General features: G+C 33.0%; 1 protein-coding gene across 3 annotated transcripts in view; it reads right to left on the reverse strand.

Moving 5' to 3' along the window:
• Positions 1-27,093, reverse strand: part of LOC142333243 (uncharacterized) — a 76,050-nt gene that overhangs the window by 11,514 nt on the left and 37,443 nt on the right. For 2 of the 3 annotated variants that reach the window (XM_075380234.1, XM_075380233.1), the window contains exons 3-7: positions 23,774-24,205; positions 10,996-11,185; positions 8,537-8,944; positions 6,396-6,573; positions 1,098-1,270 (exon numbers count right to left, since the gene is read on the reverse strand). In XM_075380234.1, the coding sequence (XP_075236349.1) occupies positions 1,098-1,270; positions 6,396-6,573; positions 8,537-8,944; positions 10,996-11,185; positions 23,774-24,205 (1,381 nt within the window). The remainder of the gene's footprint in view (positions 1-1,097; positions 1,271-6,395; positions 6,574-8,536; positions 8,945-10,995; positions 11,186-23,773; positions 24,206-27,093) is intronic. The other variant, XM_075380235.1, reaches the window with a different exon arrangement.

Consider the following 27,093-nt stretch of genomic DNA (forward strand, 5'->3'; position numbering starts at 1 on the left):
CTGAATAGCACAGGCCAAAACAGCTTTAAGTCAGAAATATAATTTGCTTACATCAAAAATTAATTTAAATGTCAGGAAAGCATTTTTGAAAGTATATCTTTGGAGCATAACTTTATATGGAAGTGAAACTTGGACGATCGGACTACTTGAGAAGAAAAGTTAGAAGCTTTTGAAATGTAGTGCTGTAGGAGAATGTTAAAAATCAGATGGTAGACAAAGTGACAAATGAAGAGGTATTGCGGCAAATCGATGAAGAAAGAAGCATTTAGAAAAATATAACTAAAAGAAGAGACAAACTGATAGGCCACATCTTAAGGCATCCTGGAATAGTCGCTTTGATATTGGAGGTACAGGTAGATGGGAAAAATTGTGCAGGCAGGCAACGTTTGGAATATGTAAAACAATTTGTTAGAAATGTAGTATGTAAGGGTATACCAAATGAAATGATTGGCACTAGAAAGGGAATCTTGGACAGCTGAATCAAGCCAGTCAAATGACTGAAGACAAAAAAAAAAAGATCATTTATTCATTTAATAACAACATTCAATATAGGCTGATGCCAAAGTACAGTTGAAGTTAATTTTTTTGTATTAAAAAATGGCAAGTCTTGACAGGACTAAAATCTTGAACCTGTTGGATGATAGACTGACATGCTGCTAATCATACTGAAAGTTGAGAATTATATGTCGATTGAAAAATTTTATCTAGGAAATCGGGCGATAGAGTTACAGTATAATTGCTGTGAATATGTTAATCTTAAATCATAAATTGTTTTCTCCAACCAGTTTTCCAGCTACTGGCGGGTCTGGGTGTGTATGTATAGACAAATCCAGTTACCATCACTGGCTTTCCAGGCCTGATGTAGATGCAGATGTAGTGCAATGTAATTGTAAATGTACTAATAAACATGCACTCTGGAACAGAGTCAGGTCGACCACTCTTGAGACATTTTGTCATAAAATATATGGAAAAAATATAAATATATTTTAAATACATAAATCATAAAACATATGGACCAAGAATTCTTGCCATAATCTTCATTTTACTGCTTGTCTATTAAAAATATTTTTAAATGAATAATAATAAATATTACTTACAGCTGTAACTTTCTTTTGGTGAGTACGAACTGGTGGTCTATTTACACCATTTATACGATTATATAATCCACACGCATTACACAAGTAATGTCCTGTACCGTCACGTCTCCATAATGGTGTTACACTAGCAGCACAGTTTACACATTCTTTTATATCTGCATTAAACATGGTATCTGAAAAATTAAAGGTAAAATTATTATAATAATGACAAATAATCGAAATGCATTTATGAAAAATGTGCAGGCCAAAACTTACATTTATCTTCATCGATTCTATACAAAACTGTTAAATAAGTTGTAGCCAACATCATAAGAATGATAATAAGAGTTTTAACCGATTTGTTTCCACTTCTGAAATGAAAATAATAATAGCTAATAATTTATTAACAGTCCTTAATTCCTTGCATAATAAGAATACTTTTACTCACATACTAAAAGAAATTTTTTTTGTCTTCAGTCATTTGACTGGTTTGATGCAGCTGTCCAAGATTCCCTATCTAGTGCTAGCCATTTAATTTTGGTATACTTCCTACAGCCTACATCGCTAACAATTTGTTTTACATACTCCAAACGTTGCCTGCCTGCACAATTGTTCCCATCTACCTGTCCCCCCAGTATCAAATTTACTTCCATGTAAAGTTATGCTCCAAACATACACTTTAAAAAATACTTTCCTGACATTTAAATTAATATTTGATGTAAGCAAATTATATTTCTGACTGAAAGCTTGTTTCGGCTATGCTATTTGGCATTTTATATTGCTCCAGCTTCATCCATCTATAGTATACTTTCCAAATAACAAAATTCTTCTACTTTCATGGTCTTTACTCTTCCTATTTTTATATGCAGTAGTCTTTCTTTTTCCTGTTTAGCCTCCGGTAACTACCGTTTAGATAATTCTTCAGAGGATGAATGAGGATGATATGTATGAGTGTAAATGAAGTGTAAGTCTTGTACATTCTCAGTTCGACCATTCCTGAGATGTGTGGTTAATTGAAACCCAACCACCAAAGAACACCGGTATCCACGATCTAGTATTCAAATCCATGTAAAAATATTCAGTAGTCAATATTATTATAGATGTCTATATTATTTCTACTATATTTCATTACTTTCATTTTGTTGTTGTTTATTTTCATGTGGTAGTTCTTGCGAAGGACTTCATCCATGCCATTCATTGTTTCTTCTAAATCTTTTTTACTCGCAGCTAGAATTACTATATCATCAGCAAATCATAGCATCTTTATCTTTTCATCTTGTGCTGTTACTCCAGATCTAAATCGTTCTTTAACATCATTAACTGCAAGTACTATGTAAAGATTAAAAAGTAACGGATTAAAAGTAATAGGAGAAATTGTGGAGGGAGGGAACATCCTTGTAGGACTCCCTTTTTTGTTACAGCTTCTTTCTTATGTTCTTTGATTATTACTGTTCCAGTTTGGTTGCTGTAAATGTTTGCAATTATTCTTATATCCCTGTATCTGAACTCTATTTTTTTATAATTGTGAACATTTTATTTCAGTCTACATAATCGAATGCCTTTTCTAGGTCTATAAATGCCAAGTATATTGGTTTGTTTTTCTTTAACCTTCCTTCTACTATTAATCTGAGGCATAAAATTGCTTCTCTTGTCCCTATACTTTTCCTGAAACCAAATTTGTCTTCTCCTAACACTTCTTCCACTCTCCTCTCAATTCTTCTATATAGAATTCTAGTTAAGGTTTTTGATGCCTAACTAGTTAAAATAATTGTTCTGTATTCTTCACATTTATCTGCTCCTGCTTTCTTTGGTATGATGACTGTAACACTTTTTTGAAGTGTGATGGAACTTCCCCTCTTTTGTAAATATTACACACCAGTTTGTATTAACTATCTATCGCTTCCTCACCTTCACTGTGCAGTAATTCTGCAGGTATCCCATCTATCCCAGGAGCCTTTCCCCTATTTAAATCCATTAATGCTCTATTAAATTCAGATCTCAGTATTGTATCTCCCCTTTCATCCAACATCCTTTCTTCTTCTATAACACCAGTTTCTTATTCATTTCATCTCTATAACTCTTCAATATATTCTACCCCTATCAACCTTTCTTTTATATTATAAATCGGTGTACTATCTTTTATTTAACACATTATTAGATTTTAACTTAGGTACCATAAAATTTTCCATAACTTTTCTGTATCCTCCGTCTAGTTTAACAATGAACATTTCTCTTTCCACTTCTGAACACTTTTTTTAATTCACTCTTCTTTCACTAATTTGTATTTCCTGTTTATAGTATTTCTTAACTGTCAATAGTTCCTTTTACCTTCTTCATCACTAGCATTCTTATACTTTCTATGTTCATTTATCAGCTACAACACATCCTTCGATATCCAAGATTTTGTACCAGTTCTGTTTGTTTCGCCTAAGGTCACTTCTGCTGATTTAAGAATTTCCTTTTTAACATTCTCCCATTCTTCTTCTATATTTTCTATCTTATCTTTTTTACTCAGACCTCTTGTGATGTCCTCCTCAAAAATCTACTTTATCTCCTCTTCCTCAACCTTCTCTAAATTCCACTGGTTTATCTGACACCTTTTCTTCAGGTTTTCAAACCCCAATCTACTTCTTTATCAGTACTTCTACTTTCTTTATCATTAAATTATGGTCGCTATTGATGTTTGCTACTGGATATGCTGTGCAGTCAACGAGTTGATTTCTTAATCTTTGCTTAACCCAGATTATGTCATATCAATCTGATACCTTGCATTATCGCCTGGCTTTTTCCATGTATATATTTTTCTATTATGATTTTAAAGTGGGTGTTGGCAATTACTAAATTATACTTTCTGCAAAACTCAATAAGTCAATCCCCTCCCATTCCTTTTTCCCAGCCCGTATTCACCCACAATATTTCCTTCCTTGCCTTTTTTGATGCTTGCATTCCAATTTTCAAATATTATTAAATAAAGCAAAGATATCTAACATCATTTTCAAACTTCTTTGCATGCAAAGCTTCATTTATGGAGGAGAAAAGAGTAGTAATCACTAGATGCAAGGTCAAGGCTGTGGGGAGAATGATCAAGGATTTTTGAACTGTTTACTTTGCTATATGAAGTCAAGTATTACCGTAAAAAAACACGAGACTCTTGCATCTTGAAATAGTTAAAGTTTTATTTTTAATTTAGTGTTTTGCAGTAGTAAATATCCTCATCGATGATGATATCAGGTGAGTTAATGTCTTCAATTTTTCAGGTGAGTTCAATTTTCAGTCCAAAAAAGCTAGTGACCAAAAGATATTCTCCTGGAAACGATTTTTAATAGAACATTCTTGTTCAAATTTTTTTTGCATAAGGTTTGATAGCTAGCGGCTACTTTGCCCCAGTTTTTAAATATATGTATATCTCATCTCCAGTAAATATGTTGTGAAATAATTTGTCTTTCTTCTTTTTGATAGCACTAAAATGTTTCTGTTAAATCTAAGTATTTCTCTTAATCAAAATGATTTTATTATTTCTGTTATATTTCTGCTCTGTTTTTTTTTTTTCAGTTAACAATTTGGCATCCATCAGCATACAATTTCCTATAACCCAGTTTCTCAATTTAAAACATCACAGTTTAGTTGAAATTTCAAATTCCATTGAATTTTAAACAGTACAAAATTTGAGAATACTGAAAATAATTACTGAAAAATTATTATTTTCATAAATTCTCTTGTTTACTTTTTTAACCAAATTATTTGTTGTCATCTCATAAAATGACTAATTTATATTTGTCAATCTTGTTATTGATTCATCCTTCTGGAAACAGATTTCAACAATGAAAAATTGGATGGTTTGTTATACCGTAAACATCATAAATTTACCTGTGAATTTCTGCAACTGAATTGTTTTTCACTATCAAGAACCAAATTACTGCTTGAACTTCACGGTTGGATATTTTTAAATGATTGTTACATTACTGGCTCTACAACTGTTATATAATTGTATGTAACCCAGTACTATTTGAAGCTCTTCTTTACAGTCCCCATTCTTTTTAATTTTGCTGTTTAAATAACAACATTCTCTAACTTCTGATATATTTTACTAACCTACCTTAATTTTAAAATTTTTTTATCTTCCTTTTTGTCACATTTCATTATATTTATTTTACTCTAATTTTCACTCACCGTTTATCATACATACCGACTTAGTTTTATTTTCAGTTAAAACTGACTGATTTATATTTTATATAGAATAGAATAATAATAGAATTTCAGAATTTTTTTATACAATGACTACCTTTCAGAATCAACCTACGGTTGTTTTCAAACTTCATAATTACTGTGAAGATGTAAAACTGACAAGGATAGTGAATGGGTACCACATTTAAATGTATTAAATTATCACTTTATTCTGTATCTTTTTATACTAGAATTGAATTATTGAATTCTAATATTTTCTGACAAAGAAGATAGTTATAATGATAATCAAAAACTTATAAAGGCCCATAGAAAAAAATTCTTCAAACCCCAAGGAATTTTTTATGGCATGATTACATTCTATTTATGAATTAAATATTGATGTCAATATGTAGAAGCGGATGGAGTTTAGTTTGATTAATAATCTTCATCCTATTGTTTTATGGTTTGTTTTGGTGAATGGACTATTTTTAAGCCAGACTGGTCATTGCATAAAATATCTATAGCTATTAATCAGTGATATAAATGTCTTAGTGGTTCGCTGAAGTTAGTTTTTTTTTTTGTTTCTTAAAGGCTAAGATTTTATTATCAAGTAGAATATTTTGTATCACCACAAATCAATTAAATAAAAAGGACTTACATAAAGAATGCTTTTATATAATTCAAAACAAAATTTCAGTTATTATTTACTTAAAATTTGAAAAATCACTTAAAATACATAGTTTATTTTAAACTGTTACTTATTCTGTGCGATGTTATTTCTGTAATAATTTTCAACAAAATGTATTTCGAATTGTAAATTTAAGAGTTTTTAGTTGCATTTTTTGTCGGTCATCTTTACTGACTGGTGTTACGGTGTTCTCATTCTGGCATCATCTGATACTATTGCCGGTAGAATTTTTAGTTAGACAAGAGATGTATTCAGAATGTGATAAAATCTAAATTCTAAACTGGATTTTATGTAAACAGAACCACTCAACAATGATAGGCTAAATGAACAGGCACAATTCAAATTGAAATCCAACGTGTGTTTTGACTACATTCCTTTTTATACATGTCCTTTTTATTTAATTGTTTTGAAAATGTAAAATACTTTAGTCAATCAATTCATAACAAAATATCATTATTGTAACTTACTTGGATCATATGTATCTTCCCAAGTCGCTGCACTACCATTATGTCCATAAACAGTATATGTTTGCACTGCATTTGGATCTGTTATGACAGTTTGCAGTGCACCTGCACCTCCGTACATATCTTGACCCCAGTAGGCTGTACCGTCACCACCAGATTTAGCAGTACTAAACACTCTCATCTATAAAACAAAATTATTTTAAAGTATTTTTATAGAATAATAAAATACTAAATGTTGACATTTTATTTAACACTTCATAAAATATTAAAAATAATACCTGAAAGATTCATATATTTAATCAATATTTCATAAAAACATTTTTGATTGTTACTGCATCACAAAACATAAAGAGATAATGCGGGCAAAAGGTCGGATCACTTCGCTTTGGTCAATAAATAACAGAAATTTAACTTAATTTTGTCACTCTTCTGTCGTTTAGAAGGAAGTGATAGCATCTTGATCATTTCCATGTTCGGAATTGAAGCGTGTGACAAAAACCACTTTTTTCTTCTTTTTCTTAGGGCTCATATTACTAATAAAAGATATTTTTATTATTATTTTAAACAAATGATATGTGTGTATATATATATATATATATATATATACACACACACTATATCTTTTCTTCTCTTTATGTATTACTTTTATGGAATCTTTAATTATTTATACATATACAAGGTCTGTAAATAAAGTAATTGAACTAGATTTTTTGGAAGCCAAAGTGGCAACACTGTAAAGTTACTAGTAAACATATGGTTATATGAACTGCTGATTTATATTAGGTATTAATATTTTTAGTCTATTGTCACATGAGACGTTAACAAATTTTCGTGAAATGAGTTTTTGTTATGCATTATAAAATGACTGATACTGATTATAAGCAACATTGTGCAGTCAAGTTTTGTGATAAACTCTGTGAGAATGCTACTGACACTTTTTCAAAACTGAAAAGGGAGTATGGAGATGACGCTCTGTCATGAGCTCAAGTTTTTTAGTTGGTTTAAAGCATTTTCGCATGGCCAGGAATTAGTTGGGGATGATTCATGCTCTGGAAGACCATTAACGTCAAAAAGTGACAATGTTGACCAAATCAGATACAGTTCGACCAGCGATTAACTGTCAGAATGACTGCAGAACAATTGAATTTGAACCATACCACAGTCCATCAAATTTTGACAAATGTATTGGACATGAAAAAGGTTTGGACAAAAAATCCAGGTTTGGTCCCAAAAAACCTCAACGTGGAAGTGTACCGCAATCTTCTAGGGTGAATTGAAACTGATCCTGATTTTCTAAAAATTTTTATTATTGATGATCTTAGATATTTGAGTATGACTCTAAAACAAAATGCCAGAGCAAGGAGTGGCACACTTCAAACTCACCACGTCCCAAAAAATAAAAATAATGAGCAAATTAAAAATCAAAACCATGCTAATTTGTTTCTCGACAGTACAACCAATGTCCATAAGGAGTTTTTGCCTACAGGACAGCCTGTAAGTCTACATTTTTACCAAGAAATTCTTTGAAGACTGCGAAAAAGAGTTGCCTGCGTGAGACCGGCTATCAAAGACAACTGGATGCTGCATCATGACAATGCATCTTGTCACACTGCACTCTCAATTAATGAGTTTTTAGCAAAGAAAACCATTTCTGTAGTTCCTCAACCACCTTATTCACCTGAATTGAGTCCCTGTGACTCTTTCCTGTTCCCGACTTTAAAAAAAAACACCTCAAAGGACACCATTTTGGAACAGTAGAAAACATTTTAAAAAATGTAATCGACCATCTGAATGATATTCCAGTCTCTGAGTTCCAACACTGCTATGAAGAGTGGGAAAACCATTTTAAATGTTGCGTTGCTTCCCTAGGGAACTTTTTTGAAGGTGACAGAGTCCATGTGTAATTGGATTGTAAATAAAAAGTTTTTCTGAACCACTCTCATTACTTTATTTACAGACCTCGTATACATGTGTTTTATATCCTTGCATTTCATGTATGATCCTAATCCAATTTTTAGTAAATTTGTTGAAAGAGGTTATCATGGCCTGGGTTTAACTATATAACTCATAGAAAGGTTGTTTTATGATCGAGTCAGATTAGATAATGTATAAATAATTTTCATCATAAAAAAATTAATTATTACCTGTTGTGATCCTTGTGGAACCTGATGACTTTCATAATGACCTTGAATTGAATATGCAAGACTAGTTTTTCCATGACCCATCCCAGATGATGTTAATGTCGGATCGGCTTTCATAAATAGAACTGGTGATCCAACTGGACTTTCTGTTGTAACTGAGTAAGATAATTCTGGTGATGCTCCAGTACGATAGTTTATATAATTATGTGTTGCAGTCGCTTGGCTGTATGGAGGAGGACTGTCTTCAGTGTAATTTATTCCGACTCCTACACCGACCATATTAGGGTACACATTTCCATGTGTTAAATTAGGTACTGTTTCTAATGTAACATACGTTGTATCACCTCCATGTGCTATATGTGCTCTTTCGTGACTATTACCGCTGTTTTCTTCTGCTTTTTCATATTTAACCTGTAAAATATAAAAACAAATTATCTTCCATAGTTTTTTCTATTGTTACAATTAAGCTTTTCATTTAAAAATAATATTAGTACAGTGTTAAGTTTAAAGAGGTTAGATGATAATAACGGAACCCATCGGGTTGGTCTAGTGGTTAACGCGTCTTCCCAAATCAGCTGATTTGGAAAGTCGAGAGTTACAGCGTTCAAGTCCTAGTAAAGCCAGTTATTTTTACACGGATTTGAATACTAGATCGTGGATACCGGTGTTCTTTGGAGGTTGGGTTTCAATTAACCACACATCTCAGGAACGGTCGAACTGAGATTGTACAAGACTACACTTCATTTACACTCATACATATCATCCTCTGAAGAATTATCTAAACGGTAGTTACCGGAGGCTAAACAGGAAAAGAGAGAGATGATAATAACAGGGCTTCAAATAAAAATAGGAAATTTATAGTTGAAGAATGAAGTGAATTACACGCAATTTCTGATTGTAGCGCTGCTAGTTCAGTACTGAGAAAGCTTCTTGGCCCTGAAGAGTTGTTTTTTCTTATATGTTGATCCACCTTATGTTGTTAAAATGACTCCTCGTTTTAATCACTAGCAGGTCAAACAAATGACAGTCTGATAGCACAAAATCTATTCTACACAGTTGTTGATTACTACATCCCAATGAAGCTCTCATAGTTTCCATAATTAAAGTTGCCGTATGAGTTTGAGTATCACCTTGCAGGAAGCAAACTGAAGAAGGTAACTCTTCTTTAGCAAACAAATTGCAGCCTCACTTCATCATTCAAAATTGTAATATATTATTGAACGGTGATAGTTTTTTTATTCTGTGAAAAACTCTCGGTCAAACATTCCCTATGAATTCCAAAAGAAGGTTTCCATAATTATCTTAGAATTAGTGGAAAAGAGACTGCTTGTTCTATGGTTTTACAATGGAAAATTTCCCTTTATCACACCTCTCCTTTCCCCTCACCTAAAGAAGATAGTAACTACTATTTTTGAACTGAAAATTCCTTGAGAAATCCTTTTACTCATATATTACTCTACCTAATAATAAGGAAAACAACTGCAAAATTTAATAAAAATTAGAAATAAGTTTGGCCACACCAGTGTCACAAACACCAAATTGATTAACTGGAAAAAAAATCGAGTTAAAATCAGACCTCGCTTCACACGGCCAACACAGTCATCTTCATATCAGGTTATCTGCTCGATGAAGTTCCTTGGATGACATCTGTCTCCATTCTTCTCTCTTTCTGCGTAAACTTTTTAATCTCTGGTAGTTCCTCTCTCCTTTTAGATCATCTGCAGTTTTTACTCTTTGTGATCTCTCTTATTTTGCACATTCTACTGATACTTTTAGACCTATTTTAATCAACTCTTCTCCTTTCATCATATATGTCCCTGCTGATTAGTTTCCATATACTGAATTGTTTTGATTAGACTTTTATTCTCATTAACTCTTTTCTTTATTTCTTCATTTTTCACTTTGTCCATTAATTCTACTGTATTCTTCTTAACAATTATGTTTCTAATGCCCATAGCCTTTCTTTTTACATTTTCCTTAACACCGGTGTTACATCTCCAAACACACTACATCACGAGATGTTTAGTAATAACTGTATCTACTTTTCTTTAGCCGCTGAAAATCTTTTATTAATTTAATTTTCACTTTTCCAATCTTTGGCTAACGTACTCCATAAAAAGCTGAGCTGATTTTTTTTGTCTTTTTTTTTGCAGATATTCATCGGTTTATTATTTCTTGCCCTTGTGTTTTATTTTTATAACTTCTATTTTCATTCCATATTCAATCATATTTTATTTTTTGCTAGTGAAATATGAAATTAAATAACGCATTTGGTTTGACAAAACCGTAATATTAAATGAAAAAGTGCGACACATACATCAAACAAACACAAAGGGATTCGCTTCAAGGTGAATGCATTTAATAACAATATAAACATCTTGTTTTGCGGATCAAGAAATATTTATTTATAATTACAATGTTTTTTTTTTATATTTGTAATGTATTAAAAAGAAAATATTTACCTGTATTCCATTCGAGTGATATTGTTGTTGTTGTTGCTGATGATGGTGTTGATGAGCTTGTTGAATATCATGAGGTGTAAAATTACTAGGTATTACTAATTGACGAATATTACCTAACGGTGAATTTGTAAATCTTTCTGTATCTATTTGATTATATCTTTGTGATTGTCTCGGTGATGTCGATAAATATCTACAGAAAAAAACAAAAATAAATAAGTTTACTAACAGTATAACCTAAATTTGTATTATTATTTTTATTATAAAGTAGTAAGTTGAAAGTAATAAATATAAATAAATATCTTATTCTGATGAACACATAACAATAAATTATATATCTCGCATCAGAAACGGGTAGGTATGTTAATCAACAGATAAATAAGTAACTTCTCTCTAGCATTTTCTGGGATGAATCAAGGGGAAAAGTACTAAAACACTACTTTACTGACTTTTGTAGTCAAATACACAAATAATCATAAAATTAATAGTAATGGTTAAAGCCTATATTATTCATTTAAAAAATAAATACATAAAATAACAGTAAATTAAATATGTAAACATAAATAAAATAAACAATTCAGAAGGCATTAATGAAAATTATTTGAGCACATACAAACAATGTGCTCAAATAATAGAGATGCAAAGAATTCTGCCAAATTTTTAATTAGTATTTTTTTAAAATTCATTTTTTGTAACTTTTTTTTTGTCTTCAGTCATTTGACTGGTTTGATGCAGCTCTCCAAGATTCCCTATCTAATGCTAGTCGTTTCATTTCAGTATACCCTCTACATCCTACATCCCTAACAATTTGTTTTACATATTCCATAAGTGGCCTGCCTACGCAATGTTTCCGTTCTACCTGTCCTTCCAATATTAAAGCGACTATTCCAGGATGCCTTAGTATGTGGCCTATAAGTCTGTCTCTTCTTTTAACTATATTTTTCCAGATGCTTCTTTCTTCATCTATTTGCCGCAATACCTCTTCATTTGTCACTTTATCCAACCATCTGATTTTTAACATTCTCCTATAGCACCGCATTTCAAAAGCTTCTAATCTTTTCTTCTCAGATACTCCGATCGTCCAAGTTTCACTTCCATATAAAGCGACACTCCAAACATACACTTTCAAAAATCTTTTCCTGACATTTAAATTCATTTTTGATGTAAACAAATTATATTTCTTACTGAAGGCTCGTTTCGCTTGTGCTATTCGGCATTTTATATCGCTCCTGCTTCATCCATCTTTAGTAATTCTACCTCCCAAATAACAAAATTTTCTACCTCCATAATCTTTTCTCCTCCTAGTTTCACATTCAGTGGTCCATCTTTGTTATTTCTACTACATTTCATTACTTTTGTTTTGTTCTTGTTTATTTTCATGCGATAGTTCTTGCGTAGGACTTCATCTATGTCGTTCATTGTTTCTTCTAAATCCTTTTTACTCTCGGCTAGAATTACTATATCATCAGCAAATCGTAGTATCTTTATCTTTTCACCTTGTACTGTTACTCCAAATCTAAATTGTTCTTTAACGTCATTAACTGCTAGTTCCATGTAAAGATTAAAAAGTAACGGAGATAGGGAACATCCTTGCCGGACTCCCTTTCTTATTACGGCTTCTTTCTTATGTTCTTCAATTGTTACTGTTGCTGTTTGGTTCCTGTACATGTTAGCAATTGTTCTTCTATATCTGTATTTGAACCCTAATTTTTTTTAAATGCTGAACATTTTATTCCAGTCTACGTTATCGAATGCCTTTTCTAGGTCTATAAATGCCAAGTATGTCGGTTTGTTTTTCTTTAATCTTCCTTCTACTATTAATCTGAGGCCTAAAATTGCTTCCCCTATCCCTATACTTTTCCTGAAACCAAATTGGTCTTCTCCTAACACTTCCTCCACTCTCCTCTCAATTCTTCTGTATAGAATTCTAGTTAAGATTTTTGATGTGTGACTAGTTAAACTAATTGTTCTGTATTCTTCACATTTATCTGCCCCTGCTTTCTTTGGTATCATTACTATAACACTTTTTTTGAAGTCTGACGGAAATTCCCCTTTTTCATAAATATTACACACCAGTTTGTATAATCTATCAATCGCTTCCTCACCTGCACTGCGCAGTAATTCTACAGGTATTCCGTCTATTTCTGGAGCCTTTCTACCATTTAAATATTTTAATGCTCTCTTAAATTCAGATCTCAGTATTGTTTCTTCCATTTCATCCTCCTCAACTTCCTCTTCTTCCTCTATAACACCATTTTCTAATTCATTTCCTCCATATAACTCTTCAATATATTCCACCCATCTATCGACTTTACCTTTATTTGCCGATAGTTCCTTTTACTTTCTTCATCACTAGCATTCTTATATTTTCTATGTTCATCCATCAGCTGCGATATATCGTCTGAAACCCAAAGTTTTCTACCGGTTCTCTTTATTCCGCCTAAGATTGCTTCTGCTGATTTAAGAATTTCCTTTTTAACATTCTCCCATTCTTCTTCTACATTTTCTACCTTATCTTTTTTACTCAGACCTCTTGCGATGTCCTCCTCAAAATGTTTTTGTAACATTTTTTTAAAATTTTATTGTAAATAAATTGGTAAGTAGATCTTTAAAATTCTTTTGGTAATTTATTAAAAACTGCTATAATAACGTAGTAGATTCTTTCTCATGAACTCTGAAATATTGCGTTGAGTTGGATGAAAACAATTTTATTGTTTGATTTGATACAGGTTGAACTTTTGACTTAATAATATTGAAATAATATTGTTTAGATATTAAAAGTTATTTGGTAAACCATGCATTTACCACAAATGTACTTTCTAAACTTCATTATTTGATGTAATTTGAGTTCTGACTTGTTTATTTCATCTTTTCACTAAAACAGTTAAGGGATTTGATCAAATCACGTACTTTCTTTTGGGAAATCACCCCACAGAGTTGTAATATTAACATCTTCCGTGAATTGATCATCTACCTTAGGGATTTGATCAAATCTCCATTTTTATCATCTCCCGGTGACATATGGACTAATTAAAGTTATTTAAAAATTGTTAACATCATCATTGGTTACATTATATTCTTATAGGATTCTTTTAAATATAACTAAATTTAATACTATTATTATCAGTATTTTTGTGGAAAAATTAAAAAAAAAAAATTATGTGAGAAAGTTGTATATAAAAAAATATATATGTATATACTTCACATTTTAGGGAGTCGTAAATCACATTCTTTAGCAGTCTACGTTTTTTCTTTCTATTTGTTTTTAATTTTTATCAAGATACAGGTTTCTTATGAGCAGCCTTTTTTTATAAGCCTATTTATGTCATCTTCATCATTTGTTAAAGGCTACACCTTGTCGATTTAGCCACGTCATTCTCATCTTCGCCTCTCTCTTCAAGTCACAAGTCATTATATGAAACAAGGCCCATCTCTTCTTTAACATTATTGATGATGGTTTCTCTCGATCTACCTCTAAGTTTTTTATCCAAAACCTTGCCCTCAAATATATTCGTCAAGAACCGGTCATGTCGTATTATACATGTCCTATCAATTTCGCTCTTCATCTTCGTATAAAATTTAGCAAGGACCTCCTCTCATTCACTTCTGCTAACACTTGAACATTTTTTTTCTTATCCACCGAGCTTGTTCTTTGTTATTCTCCTCCAATTCCACATTTTATTGCTTCCAGTCTTCTTCTTTCTGTTTTCCCAAGCACCCATGTTTCATACCCATAAATTAGAAAGCTCCAGACATAAGTTTTAGCAAACCATTTATGTTTTAAACAAAAATTTAAAAAAGTTTTTTGTCTGTGTATTTACAAGAGGAGTCTCTTAAGAGACGATAAATTAATTTGAGTCATGACAATCGCATGAAGACAGGTCACCGCCAAAAGTATACAATCGTAAAACCTCATACTTAAGAATACCACTTGCACAGGTGGTCCAAGTAAAGTTCAATCGTTAACATAGCACTAGCAATAAATCACAAGAAGAAAATGGAAAAATAAAGACAATTTATGAAAATAATACTATGGATAAAATAATTATTCGGTAATAATTGGGTCATACTGTGTTATCTCTCCTAAGATACTTTTTCAGGTCGCTCTCCTTTCCTCTCTGAAGTCTTGCAGATGGAGACGGTTCAGTCGCCTGATGTCCAATAGATTTACCGTTAAATAATTTAGATGTTTGTCTATCCTCTGTACTGCTAGCCAGTTTTTTTTGATTTCTTTAAAAACAGAAGGTAATAATCCTATATAGTCATGAATTCCTCTACCCCTAACAAACCACAGCACCACTGTTATGATCCTCAGCTATTTATTTTAGAATCTTTGTATTATCTTATCTCAATATTGCTGTTGCTTGTTTTACCCCGTAGCTGGATCCCTTATATCCAAATTGGCTTAAGGAAAACTCAGTAGATCGATAGTTTATACGGCAACGATAACTGTGAATTATATATTTGATGTTATGCTGTTTCCTCCGTTCCACCGCATGGCCCTTCCACGTGAAATTTAAATATCGTATGTTTTCAAACATATCAGAAAATTCAGTGTTTTAACCCACGCACGATACGGGACGGTTTAAAAAGAACAACGAACTGCTACGAACTATTTCACTCACGGTTTAATAGAATATTTCTTCTACCAGAGCCCACCAACGTTTAAATAATTATGTAAATATTACTTTAGAATTTCAGACGGATATTTATATAAAATTTGAAAGTTTAAACAAAACTTTTAGAATTAAGGATCCTATAACAAGACGTCAAAAGAACTTTGTAAAAAACAAAAGTAAATATTATGAAACGTGCGCGCGCCTGTACGTTTCGATATATTTAATATTAGTTAGCGTGTTAGTACAGCAGATATGTAATGACAAAAATCTGATCTTTATTGGAATTACAAGCTTTTTCTCATTTTATATTATATATTATTATAAGATAAAAAAAAGAAATCAATTTGTTCCCGACAATTTTTCATTTCCTTTGAAATTCCACGTAAAATATTTATACTGTTATGACTCATACATTCTTTACCTGTTCTTTGTCCTTTACTTCCTTTCTCTATTATTTTATAATCGTATGTTTGCGATTTATACACAAGTTTTATTATCGATATATATTCAAAAGAAAAGCGCAATTCTATGGTCGTAAAGTAAACAACGTTTATATTTTAATATTACTTTAATTTTAAACTAAATATTTAGACCTTTGACCAGGGTACAATCGATCCGTCCCTTTCTTTGTCTAAATATCTCCTCTCTCATTTTCCTCCCTCTCACTCGTGTATATTTGTATATCTACCTCCCCGACTCCCTCATCAATTTTTTGATTTATCAATAGCTAGAAATCTGATATTTGACGTAGGTATTTTTAAAACGGTTTTCGGTAAAATTAAAAAAGTTATATTGCGTTTTAATTTTTTTCTCACTCACCATTAACGAATAGAAAAAGGGATAAAACCATTTTTTTTAAACCAATTTTACATGTAACAGTGAATATTTATAATTTACATAATATTTTATATTTCTCTAGAATTATAATAATTGAGTTGACGCGTTTCGCAGTGTAATATATTTCATAAATATACTACTCAAGTTAAAAAATTACAAAGTTGCCGAATAAATGGCACTTCACTCCCTACTGTACGTTTTCGTCTTCTGACGATTATGACGAACTCTCTCTTCGCAAATTGATGATGACACGTTCAATTTGTTGTTCTAGAGGTCCTTGCAGCTTGCGATACTCATCTTCGTTTTTTCTATAATGTTCGCAACATTTTATCTAGTCCTCGACTTACAGTTCTGCAAAATTTTTAAGAAAAATTTCCAAGTCGTAAATTGTACATTTTCGGCTGCGATCCGGTCCTTCACCCTTGCCCATATCGTCTCGATGCGATTCAAATCGGGATGATATGGCCACGGGATAGTCGTAAAACAGGGAACTCGCCTTCCTCCAATGTGTTTTCAGATGATCTTTATTTAATTGTTTCATACAACTGAACTTTCGTAACATTTTCATGGAATAGTAAGCTGTTAGTCCGCAGTCAGTCAATCATTAATTTTTTTGTTGATGCTGAATTCGATGCTCAGCTTTCTTCGGCGTTGTAGTAAGAAGCATTATCCTAAAATAACGACACTGTTTACTGACAAGTTAGGCGTTAATTTTTCTCTTATCCACTTTAAAAACATGTTGCAGTTCATCTGAGTATGATAATCACCTGAAGAAGATTTGGCTTTCCATACTGCCAAGCAATTGGGAACGAATCCCATTTCACCACCGGCTTGGATAATTATTATCCTTTCTCCTTTTGAAATTGGCAAAGCACTCAGACGTATTTAAAGGTTACCAACATGTTTGTTGACGATTGGTCTTCCTTTAACTCAATATTTTTCAACTTTATTCAAATACACAAGCCGTTTCTACTGAATATCATGTTTTTGAATAAGAATTGCCTTATTATTTCTGATTATCTTCCATTTAAAGTTCATGCTTAACAAAGGTGTCCGTAAGCTACTATGTGCCTTATTAAATACCCCATAACGTTTTAGTTTTGCGGTAAGTTTCCTTAGAGAAGGCAAGCAGCCCTCGGTTATGTAAAATTTTAACACTTTTCGTCGTATAGCTTTCCGATCAAAACTGTTCGGATTTTTCACTTCCTTTTTTGCGTTTTATTTCTTTGTGAGGAGAACCGAATATTTTTCTGAAGCTATTTCACTAGTAATTCGATAAACTGTTCTTTTTGAGACTCCTGTGGCATACGCAACATGTTCTACAACTTTTTTGGGGTAACTAACAAACATTCACACTGCAGTTTCTCCTATCATATAATTAAAAACGTTGTATATAATTTCTTTCCCTCGGCGGTGAATGTCTTTTCCACGTAAATTAGACATATAATGCAAAATAATAAAATCAATTCACCATCATAAGAATAAAGCCGACAAAAATTTACCGATGCGAATAAATTGCTTTTAAAATTTCACTTATTAACTATTTTCAAGAACTGAAACTCAAAGAGCGTTATAATCTGGACAAGTTTTAATATATGTTGAATCTCTGATGGCTGGCGCTAGACTGACCAACCTAGAAAAATTCATCAAATAAAGAGTAACAAAAAAGTGAGAATTTATTTAAAGAGATTTAAATTTTAAAGAGAAACCTTAATCTTAACATAACTGCCCGCCAAAAATCATATGATTTATGTTATTATTGTATTTAATTTATAATATAAAAAAAGTTATATATATATCATATGCAACAACAAATACAGCATAGATTAAAACGGAATCATTTACAAAAACAAGTTAATCTCTGAATAAATCAGGAATGTTTTGTATAAATAGAGATCTAATGTTTCATTTTAATTACTTTTTTCGTACCATTTGTAATCACTTCCGACCGGTAACCCCTTGAAGACGTTGGTTCGGTCGGCCCTAAGTAATGTGGCTACAGACTAGCCCTTCCTGAGCATGCAGCCTAAAGCTGTACTACCCATCTGGGTCCCTCCTGGTTCATTTAAACATCAAACTTCCTCTTCTAGTTGCCGTGATACCTTTTCCCAAAAGGGCTACCCTCCCAACCTCTACATCCTAGTCGTGGTCCGGGTACGCACCCCACGCATACCCCCTCGAATAGCGCGCCTCACGTACCTCGAGGGTCCTCAATGCGTCATCGCATTTGAATGTTTAGAATGACACATAGTTCGGTTATAATTTATACAAAAGCGAATAAAGAAATTTTTCTTATGTACGACTCATTGCCTAGGCTAGCGTACGGTTGTTCACCACTCTCAGAACATAGGGCGAAGAGAGTAGCACAACCTGTAGACATCATCTCGATTCCCCCCCGAGGGGAGAAGATCCCACCTCGTAGCGTGTCCGGTCGCTACACCACCCCCTCCGTTCCTAGCCAGTAGTGGCTTTAACGGAGGACATCTTCTCGCCCTCAAACTGATTGTGCCACACAGCTTTCAGTCTAGGCCCCGCAGAGATGCCACCGATGCAGATGCCCCGAGGGACATCTACATCGGTAAAAGTTCACCCCGAGATAGATTTACGTGTTTATGCCTTCAGAATGAAGACAACGGACACCTGCAGCTACCACGTCGCCCTCAAGAACTAAGCTAGGAAACCTAACCGCGGAAAGAAGACCCCGCGCCTAGATCCTACTATAAAGAGCCACTTTCTGAATGTCTCAGATCCGCACTAACAACCTCTTTAATAAATTTCCCACTAAAGTTTGTACATCGAAATTTAGACCTAGTTCCCTTAAGAACCCCGCTTAATACTCTAAATGAGTTTCTATCTGACTCCGCTCCGGTCTGCCCGGGAGAGGAGAATTAACGCCTACCCCCGCACAGCGCCATCACGGAGTCCCGCGTGACATTCACCATCTTTCGCAAACTGCCGCCAGGACTCCCCCACATACCACCGAAGCAGTACCCAGAGAGGCCCCGCCGACAGTGTCGTTAGCTCTCTGTAGACATCAATCTTATGCTTGTTTGGCTTAGATATTATTTACAGTTATAAAACTATAAATAAATATACTTTGTGCTAAACACTAATCGGTAACAGCCGATTAGTGTGCATAATATTTCATAACATATCTGTTTCAGTATCTAATAAAGAAAGAAATTATTAATTTAATAATATATAAACTCAGGATTAAATAAGAAACTAATAAATATTTGACGTGAATTTGTTCATCGATTGGAGAATAAACAGTATAGTACGGTATACATACCGTCTTTAATCAAGTAGTGTTATAAACCCGTGCTTGTTAGGCAGCAAGATATACAGCTATGCTGTTCATCAGATCTGTGCCAATTCGGCTTTGACAAACTATATCTTCATCTTCAAAACTATTTTTAGCTCAGTTTTATGAATGGAGGTATACCGAAATGCAACCATACGAATATTAGATTGACAATGCTGCGAAGTGCAGAAAATAACACTGAAATCAACTGAATAATCCAATAGTTTTTAGTACTATTTTCTCTATATTTAGGCATCATTCTCTGAACTTAGAATTTCTTAATCGGGCTTAGCTATCATACGCTACAAAATTCAATTCATCAAAAAAAAAAGGTAAAAAATAGGGTTTACCGATCGAGCGGTGAAACTGTTGTAAATTCGAAATAAATAAATTAATTAAAACTATTTCTTTGCTCAAAGTTATATTCCATCATCTCCGATTATGTTTCCTCTTAATCGTCAAACCTTATGCCAATAAAAAGTTTCATAGATCTAAGATTCTATGAAAATATATTACAATTTTCTCTTTAAAACAATCGCTAAAATGATAAAGCCGAATTAAAAGTAAATTTTTCATTTTACTTAGCGATAAAATCTAGAATTCAGATCAGAAGTATCAAATTTCAGTTTTTGTCACGAGTGGATCGATAAAAACCTGACAACACGGTTGTTTCTGATGCACGGCTTACACACACAACTTAATTTAAAATATTTATAATTTTATTTAAATATAATATTTTTCGTTTATTAATTCAATGACTCTAATTAAAGCGCGCGCGTATACTGGATTTAATTTTCGCGGGTGTGGCGGTACTGACGGCGACGGTCGAAACTAACTTTCTCCTGTTTAACCTCCGGTAACTACCGTTTAGATAATACTTCTAAACGGAGGATGATATGTATGAGTGTAAATGAAGTGTAGTCTTGTACATTCTCAGTTCGACCGTTCCTGAGATGTGTGGTTAATTGAAACCCAACCACCAAAGAACACCGGTATCCACGATCTAGTATTCAAATCCGTGTAAAAATAACTGACTTTACTAGGACTTGAACGCTGGAATTCTCGACTTCCAAATCAGCTGATTTGGGAAGACGCGTTCCCCACTAGACCAACCCGGTGGGTTAAGGTTGAAGCTAACTAAATTAATGTAATTTCACAACTTACATAGTACAATTTCGCTTGTACGGTCGTTAAACTGATGTACCCGCGAGGCTTAACGCACCAGGTACCGAGTCTACCGGGCGATCGAGTTCGATATCCGGTCAGACCGATTTACTTTTTTACGCTTTAAATATTATTCATTTATTTAATTCTACCACTCACCTCTGATGGTACAACATAGCAAACGATTACAAAAGCATTTTTTGGGGGGTGGGGATGCAATTTTGCAAATATTGTTATTTTTTAATCGTTTACAAATGGGCCTATCAAAAATATTACCTTAATTAGGCGAAATTTGTAGATCCTGAGGGTAATATTCCTGTTCAACCTCACCCCCTTGTCCTATTAAGTTGAAAATACAACGGCATCAATGTCACACATATAAAAGTAACCTGACCCAGTTTGGTCATAATCGGTCCAGTAGTTCTGGAGATAATGCTATAAACAGGAAGTGCAAACTGGCGAAAGAAGAGTGAATTAAAGAAAAGTGTTCAGAAGTGGAAAGGGAATTTTAGGCCTCAGATTAATAGTTGAAGGAAGATTAAAGAAAAACAAACCAACATACGTTTATAGACCTAGAAAAGGCATTCGACAACGTAGACTGGAATAAAATGTTCAGCATTTTCAAAAAATTAGGGCTCACATACAGAGATAGAAGAACAATTGCTAACATGTACACGAACCAAATAGCAACAGTAACAATTGAAGAACATAAGAAAGAAGCCGTAATAAGGAAGGGAGTCCGACAAGGATGTTCCCTATCTCCGTTACTCTTTAATCTTTACATGGAACTAGCAGTTAATGATGTTATAGAACAATTTAGATTCGTAGTAATAGTACAAGGTGAAAAGATAAAGATGCTACGATTTGCCGATGATATAGTAATTCTAGCCGAGAGTAAAAATGATTTAGAAGAAACAATGAACGGCATAGATGAAGTCCTACGCAAGAACTATCGCATGAAAATAAACAAGAACAAAACAAAAGTAATGAAATTTAGTAGAAATAACAAAGATGGACCGCTGAATATAAAAATAGGGGGAGAAAAGATTATGGAGGTAGAAGAATTTTGTTATTTGGGAAGTAGAATTACTAAAGATGGACGAAGCAGGAGCGATATAAAATGCCGAATAGCACAAGCGAAACGAGCCTTCAGTAAGAAATATAATTTGTTTACATCAAAAATTAATTTAAATGTCAGGAAAAGATTTTTGAAAGTATGTGTTTGGAATGACTCTTTATATGAAAGTAAAACTTGGACGATCGGAGTATCTGAGAAGAAAAGATTAGAAGCTTTTGAAATGCGGTGCTATAGGAGAATGTTAAAAATCAGACGGGTGGATAAAGTGATAAATGAAGAGGTATTGCGGCAAATAGATGATAAAGAAGCATTTGGAAAAATATAGTTAAAAGAAGAGACATACTTATAGGCCACATACTAAGGCATCCTGGAATAGTCGCTTTAAAATTGGAAGGACAAGTAGAAGGAAAAAATTGTGTAGGCAGGCCACGTTTGGAATATGTAAAACAAATTGTTAGGGATGTAGGATGTAGAAGGTATACTGAAATGAAACGACTAGCACTAGATAGGAAATCTTGGAGAACTCCATCAAACCAGTCAAATGACTGAAGACAAAAAAAAAAGTTCTAGAGATTTATAGGCCAACACCGAACACGCATACATACAACAGTAACATCCGGAAATTTTTAACCCGGTTTTTTTGGGAGTTCCTTAGGTGTCAAAATCCGGTGAAAACCCCTTATGCCCAATTTGGACCGATTACAATACTTTCCCTTCTACAGCTATACCGCTATCTAGACGGGAAAGTAAAAATTTATATAAGGATACAGTAAATATGTCATATGTTTTGACTAGTGTCATTATACGATCATTATACCTTACAGTTACACGATAAGTCATACTTAGTCATTTTATGAATTTTAATCAGTTTTTTTTTAGAAATTAACTTTATAATTAGCTTAATACAGGTCTAAATTTACGTATGTTTTGTGCTGTAAAAATTGCAAAAAAAGTCAATTAAAAGAGCTAGTAAAAATAAAAACTAATAAGTTGTAAGCGGTTCGGTTAATTGAAAGTCTGGAAAAGAGGAGTTCGGATAATCAAAATTTATTCGGATTATTTTTATAGATACTGCTATATGTACGTGGATGGCGTCAATTTTGCTTAATGTCTCTGGAACGGGTGAATCATTAACTTTAATTCGGTGACTAGTATATAGAAAGATCATTGATTTTTAATAAATTTTATGAAAATCGAATACGGGAGTGGTCAGTTCAGCTTCATACACACTACCCACACTACCATCTCGTGATGGGTGTAGTTCGGTTAATACTTCAACCGAAATTTTTAAAGGTTCTTCATCTATAAAAAACTATGCACTTGAAAAATGTTTTTTAAACTACTAATAGTAATTTTAATTTTTTTTGTTAACTCCCTCAACCCGTTTTCCAAATTAAAGAAAACAGGTCAGGTTTTTAATTTTTTTGCCATTTTATAGTAGAAATAATAATGATCTAAGGAAATAGAAAAGCTCACCCTCACTCTTGGTTCGCATGATAGAAACGAGTAATTAAAATTTTCCAATTTTTTTTTTCACACTATGATGAATGTTTGAGTGCTTTTGTACATTTTGGACAAATAAAGGATTTTTTTTACTTTGGGATCATCCCTATTATTTTGACCGTCGTATAACTTAACCCAGTTTTTTTTTTAAATTATCAGCAGTAGTTAAATCTTTTAAATATTCCCACATCTCAACTTTAAACGAGATGTGGCGATTTTTTTATTCCAGCTAAATCAAAACTTCAGTCAACTATGTATTGCTATATAATTAATTACCTGCTTTGGATTCCTTGCATCGGTGGAAGATTTTGTTGGAATAACGTAACTTCATGATATTCTTCGTTGTAACGTTCTTCCTCCAATTTCTTTACAGATTCCAAAGTGGATGTTTCTGATTGATCGTTCGGCGTCGAAAACTTTCTGTTCATTTTATTATTATTGTTTTCTTCATTGGATTCTTGATTATATTGTACAGACTGAGGACTGTTTTCTTGTTTTAATCCTAATTTCGGTGAATCTTCGATCGATTTTATTTGAATGTTCGGCGATGACACACTAGGTGCCTCTGTTGTTGTTATCGTTGCTGTTATACTTGTCGTCGGTGAATTCGTCGAATGATTATAATTTCCACCTCCTCCAGCCGTCGATGTACGGTTAAATTCATTCGTTGGTGATCTGTTCGGTGATATCTCGCCGTTTCTTGATGATCTATAAACGATATACAACATTTTTATTAGTTATGAGAATGATAAAATTAAAACATTCGGAATTGTATTAGAATATCTCAAAAAACGGATGACATTAAACGAGCAGAAAGCGATTGTTGAAATAAGAAAAATATACATATGTGTTTATGTATGTATTATATTTAGCGTAAAAAAAAAAGAAATGGATTAATCTGGTCTCCAACTGCTATCTTAACTGTAATATATTTATGGCCTCGGTTTTGTAGTAAAAGTGCAGAAATTTATTTACCGACCGAAAAAACATATACAGAAGAATTAAAAATTGCACGGCAGTCTCTCGGGAAATGATTCTATAGCTAAAGAAAATAAGAAAAAAGTTCATATAAACTTAGGTCAAAAAACGGTTTGTTAACGAGTTCGGCTAGCGAAACGTTTAAACGGATGAAATTCTGTCGATGGTTTTTCAAAAAATGTAAACATCGTCCTGATTTCCTCAGTAATATTCTAATTACTGATGAATCCTCTTTTACAAGAAATGCTATTGTAAATTATAGCAACACACTTGAGCAGAAGAGAATCCGCATGAGACTGCTACAAGTCGTTTCCAACCCACATTTTCGTTTAATTTATAGTACGATCTTCTTGATGATAATCTTAGAGGCCCTTTTTTCTTACCGCCAAGGCTCAATGGTGTGCGGTTCTGGCATTTTTTACAAATAAATCTGACGAAACTCTTGGAATATATTCCAATTGTAGATGTGGTTTTTCAGTGACGGCGCACCTGCTCGCTACTGTCGTGATGCGATGAATCATTTAAATAACACAGTTAGTAAGCGATTGATTGATCGAGACGGACATCCAAAATAGTCGCCCCCTCGATTTTCCGATCTCAATCCGGTGGACTTTTTCCTATGCGGTTGGATGAAGTCGTTAGTCTATTCCGCTCGTATTGTGGCACGAGAAGAACTGAGACGTCGTATAACAGAAACTTATTATGTTTTATTAGGAATAACAACGATGTTATTAGACGTACCCGGCTAGCACGCATTCGCTGAGCTGAACTGTCCATTGAACAGAACGGCGACCAGTTTATGTTACCGGTTTAAAGAAATGTTTGCAGCTTTATCAAGTAAACTATTTTGATAAGTAATAATTTTTAAAAAAACAAAAAGTATATTATTTTTATCTTTTTAGATCATCGTTTAATCCTAATTTCGGTGAATGTTCGATAGACTTTATTTGGATGTTCAGTGATGATACACTAGGTGCCTCTGTCGTCGTTATCGTTACTGTTATACTTGTCGTCGGTGAATTAGACGAACGGTTATAATTTCTTTTATATTTCTGTCATTCTTTCCTATTATTGATAAGCATTCTATTTGTTTTCATTTATATTATTTTGTTCAAACATTGATGAAAATTGTTAAGTTTAAAATCGTATCTCTTTGCCGATTCACTTTTGTTTTGTTTCTAATTAAAGTCGAAATTCTGGAATTTGTGTTTAATTTTATTAGATGTTGTATACATAATTTTCTAAGAATTAAATACTCTACAAAGTTAATTAAAAATTTTTACTTATTTATTGGTAAATTAACAGAGTTATATTATTTAAAACTTTTTAAATATATATTTACCGACAAAACCTTTTCGTGTTTTACCCCGTTTGTGAGATAACGATCTAAGACCGCTTTTATTCAATTTTTTAGATCAAAATCCATAAGGAACCACCAAATTTACCTCGAGATTTTTTACGCCAAGAATTTTATACGGTTTAATTTCACTGACGGAGCAGAAAGCAGGGCTAAATGTTTCGCGAGCCGAAACTCGCTAACGAACCGTTTTCTGAGCTATGTTTACATGAACCTTTTTTCTTATTTTTAGCTGTAGAATCATCTTCCGAGAGATTGCCGTGCAAATTGGAATCACCTGTAATATATTTTATGCACACAGATTTTGTAAGCGAGAGTAGGAAACTAAATATTCATAAAAAATGGAGTGAGATAGAACAATACGTAGCGATCACCTCCCGATGTCAAGTATATGTGCTTGTATAATACGAGGGTCGTTCAATAATTAAAGACACAGATAGTTGTGGAGGAAAAACAGATGTTAAGAGTGTTATGTTACTTATAGAAATTGGTAATCCTTTGATGGCTGTTGATCGGTACGTTGAATAAAATTGTTTCATTTACAACCGTAAAATTTCATTTTACGATGGAAACACTTTTTCAAATTTGCCCGAATCGGTTGAAGAACGTGCAGTGATCTGTTTTTTGCTTTCCCCGAAGGTGAAAAGCCGATTAAATTTTACCTTTGTATGACGAAACGGAAAAAGTTGTATGAAATTGTGTCGGTCCACTCAAAGAGGCGCTACATATTGAGAAGTTTAATCTCAATGATGACGTCAAAGAAAATGTACTAAATTGGTTCCGACAAAGGTTTTTTTATTGTGGCAAAAATAAGATGATTCAGAGACGGGATAAATGAATTAATGTTGCTGGAGAAAGTTTTACAAGCGGGAAGAATATTTTAAAGACGGTTGAACTTCAATGACAGACGAGCACCGTTCTGGATCTTCTATTGAAGTTTCAACTACAACGCTTGAAACTCGCGTGGACACTCTCACCAAGAAAACTGACTCATACAGTTGAAGTTAGAGCTGAAAAATTACAAGTGTCGGTAAAAGAGAGTTCGCACATCACATTAAGTAGACTTCACATGTGAATAAAACTGAAACAACCGTATAAACAGAAAAGTGATGTTTTTCACAGTATTCTAACTTGTTATAAAGAGATGGATTCATCGTTATCAACCGGAATCAAAAAGATATAACATAGAATGAAAGCACAAGAATTTAACTGTTAAAAAAAATTCCGATCCAGACCATCAGTTGGGAAAATCTTGATGAAA

Source organism: Lycorma delicatula, chromosome 12 (genome assembly GCF_047948215.1).
Source record: "Lycorma delicatula isolate Av1 chromosome 12, ASM4794821v1, whole genome shotgun sequence".
Classification (NCBI taxonomy): Eukaryota; Metazoa; Arthropoda; class Insecta; order Hemiptera; family Fulgoridae; genus Lycorma; species Lycorma delicatula.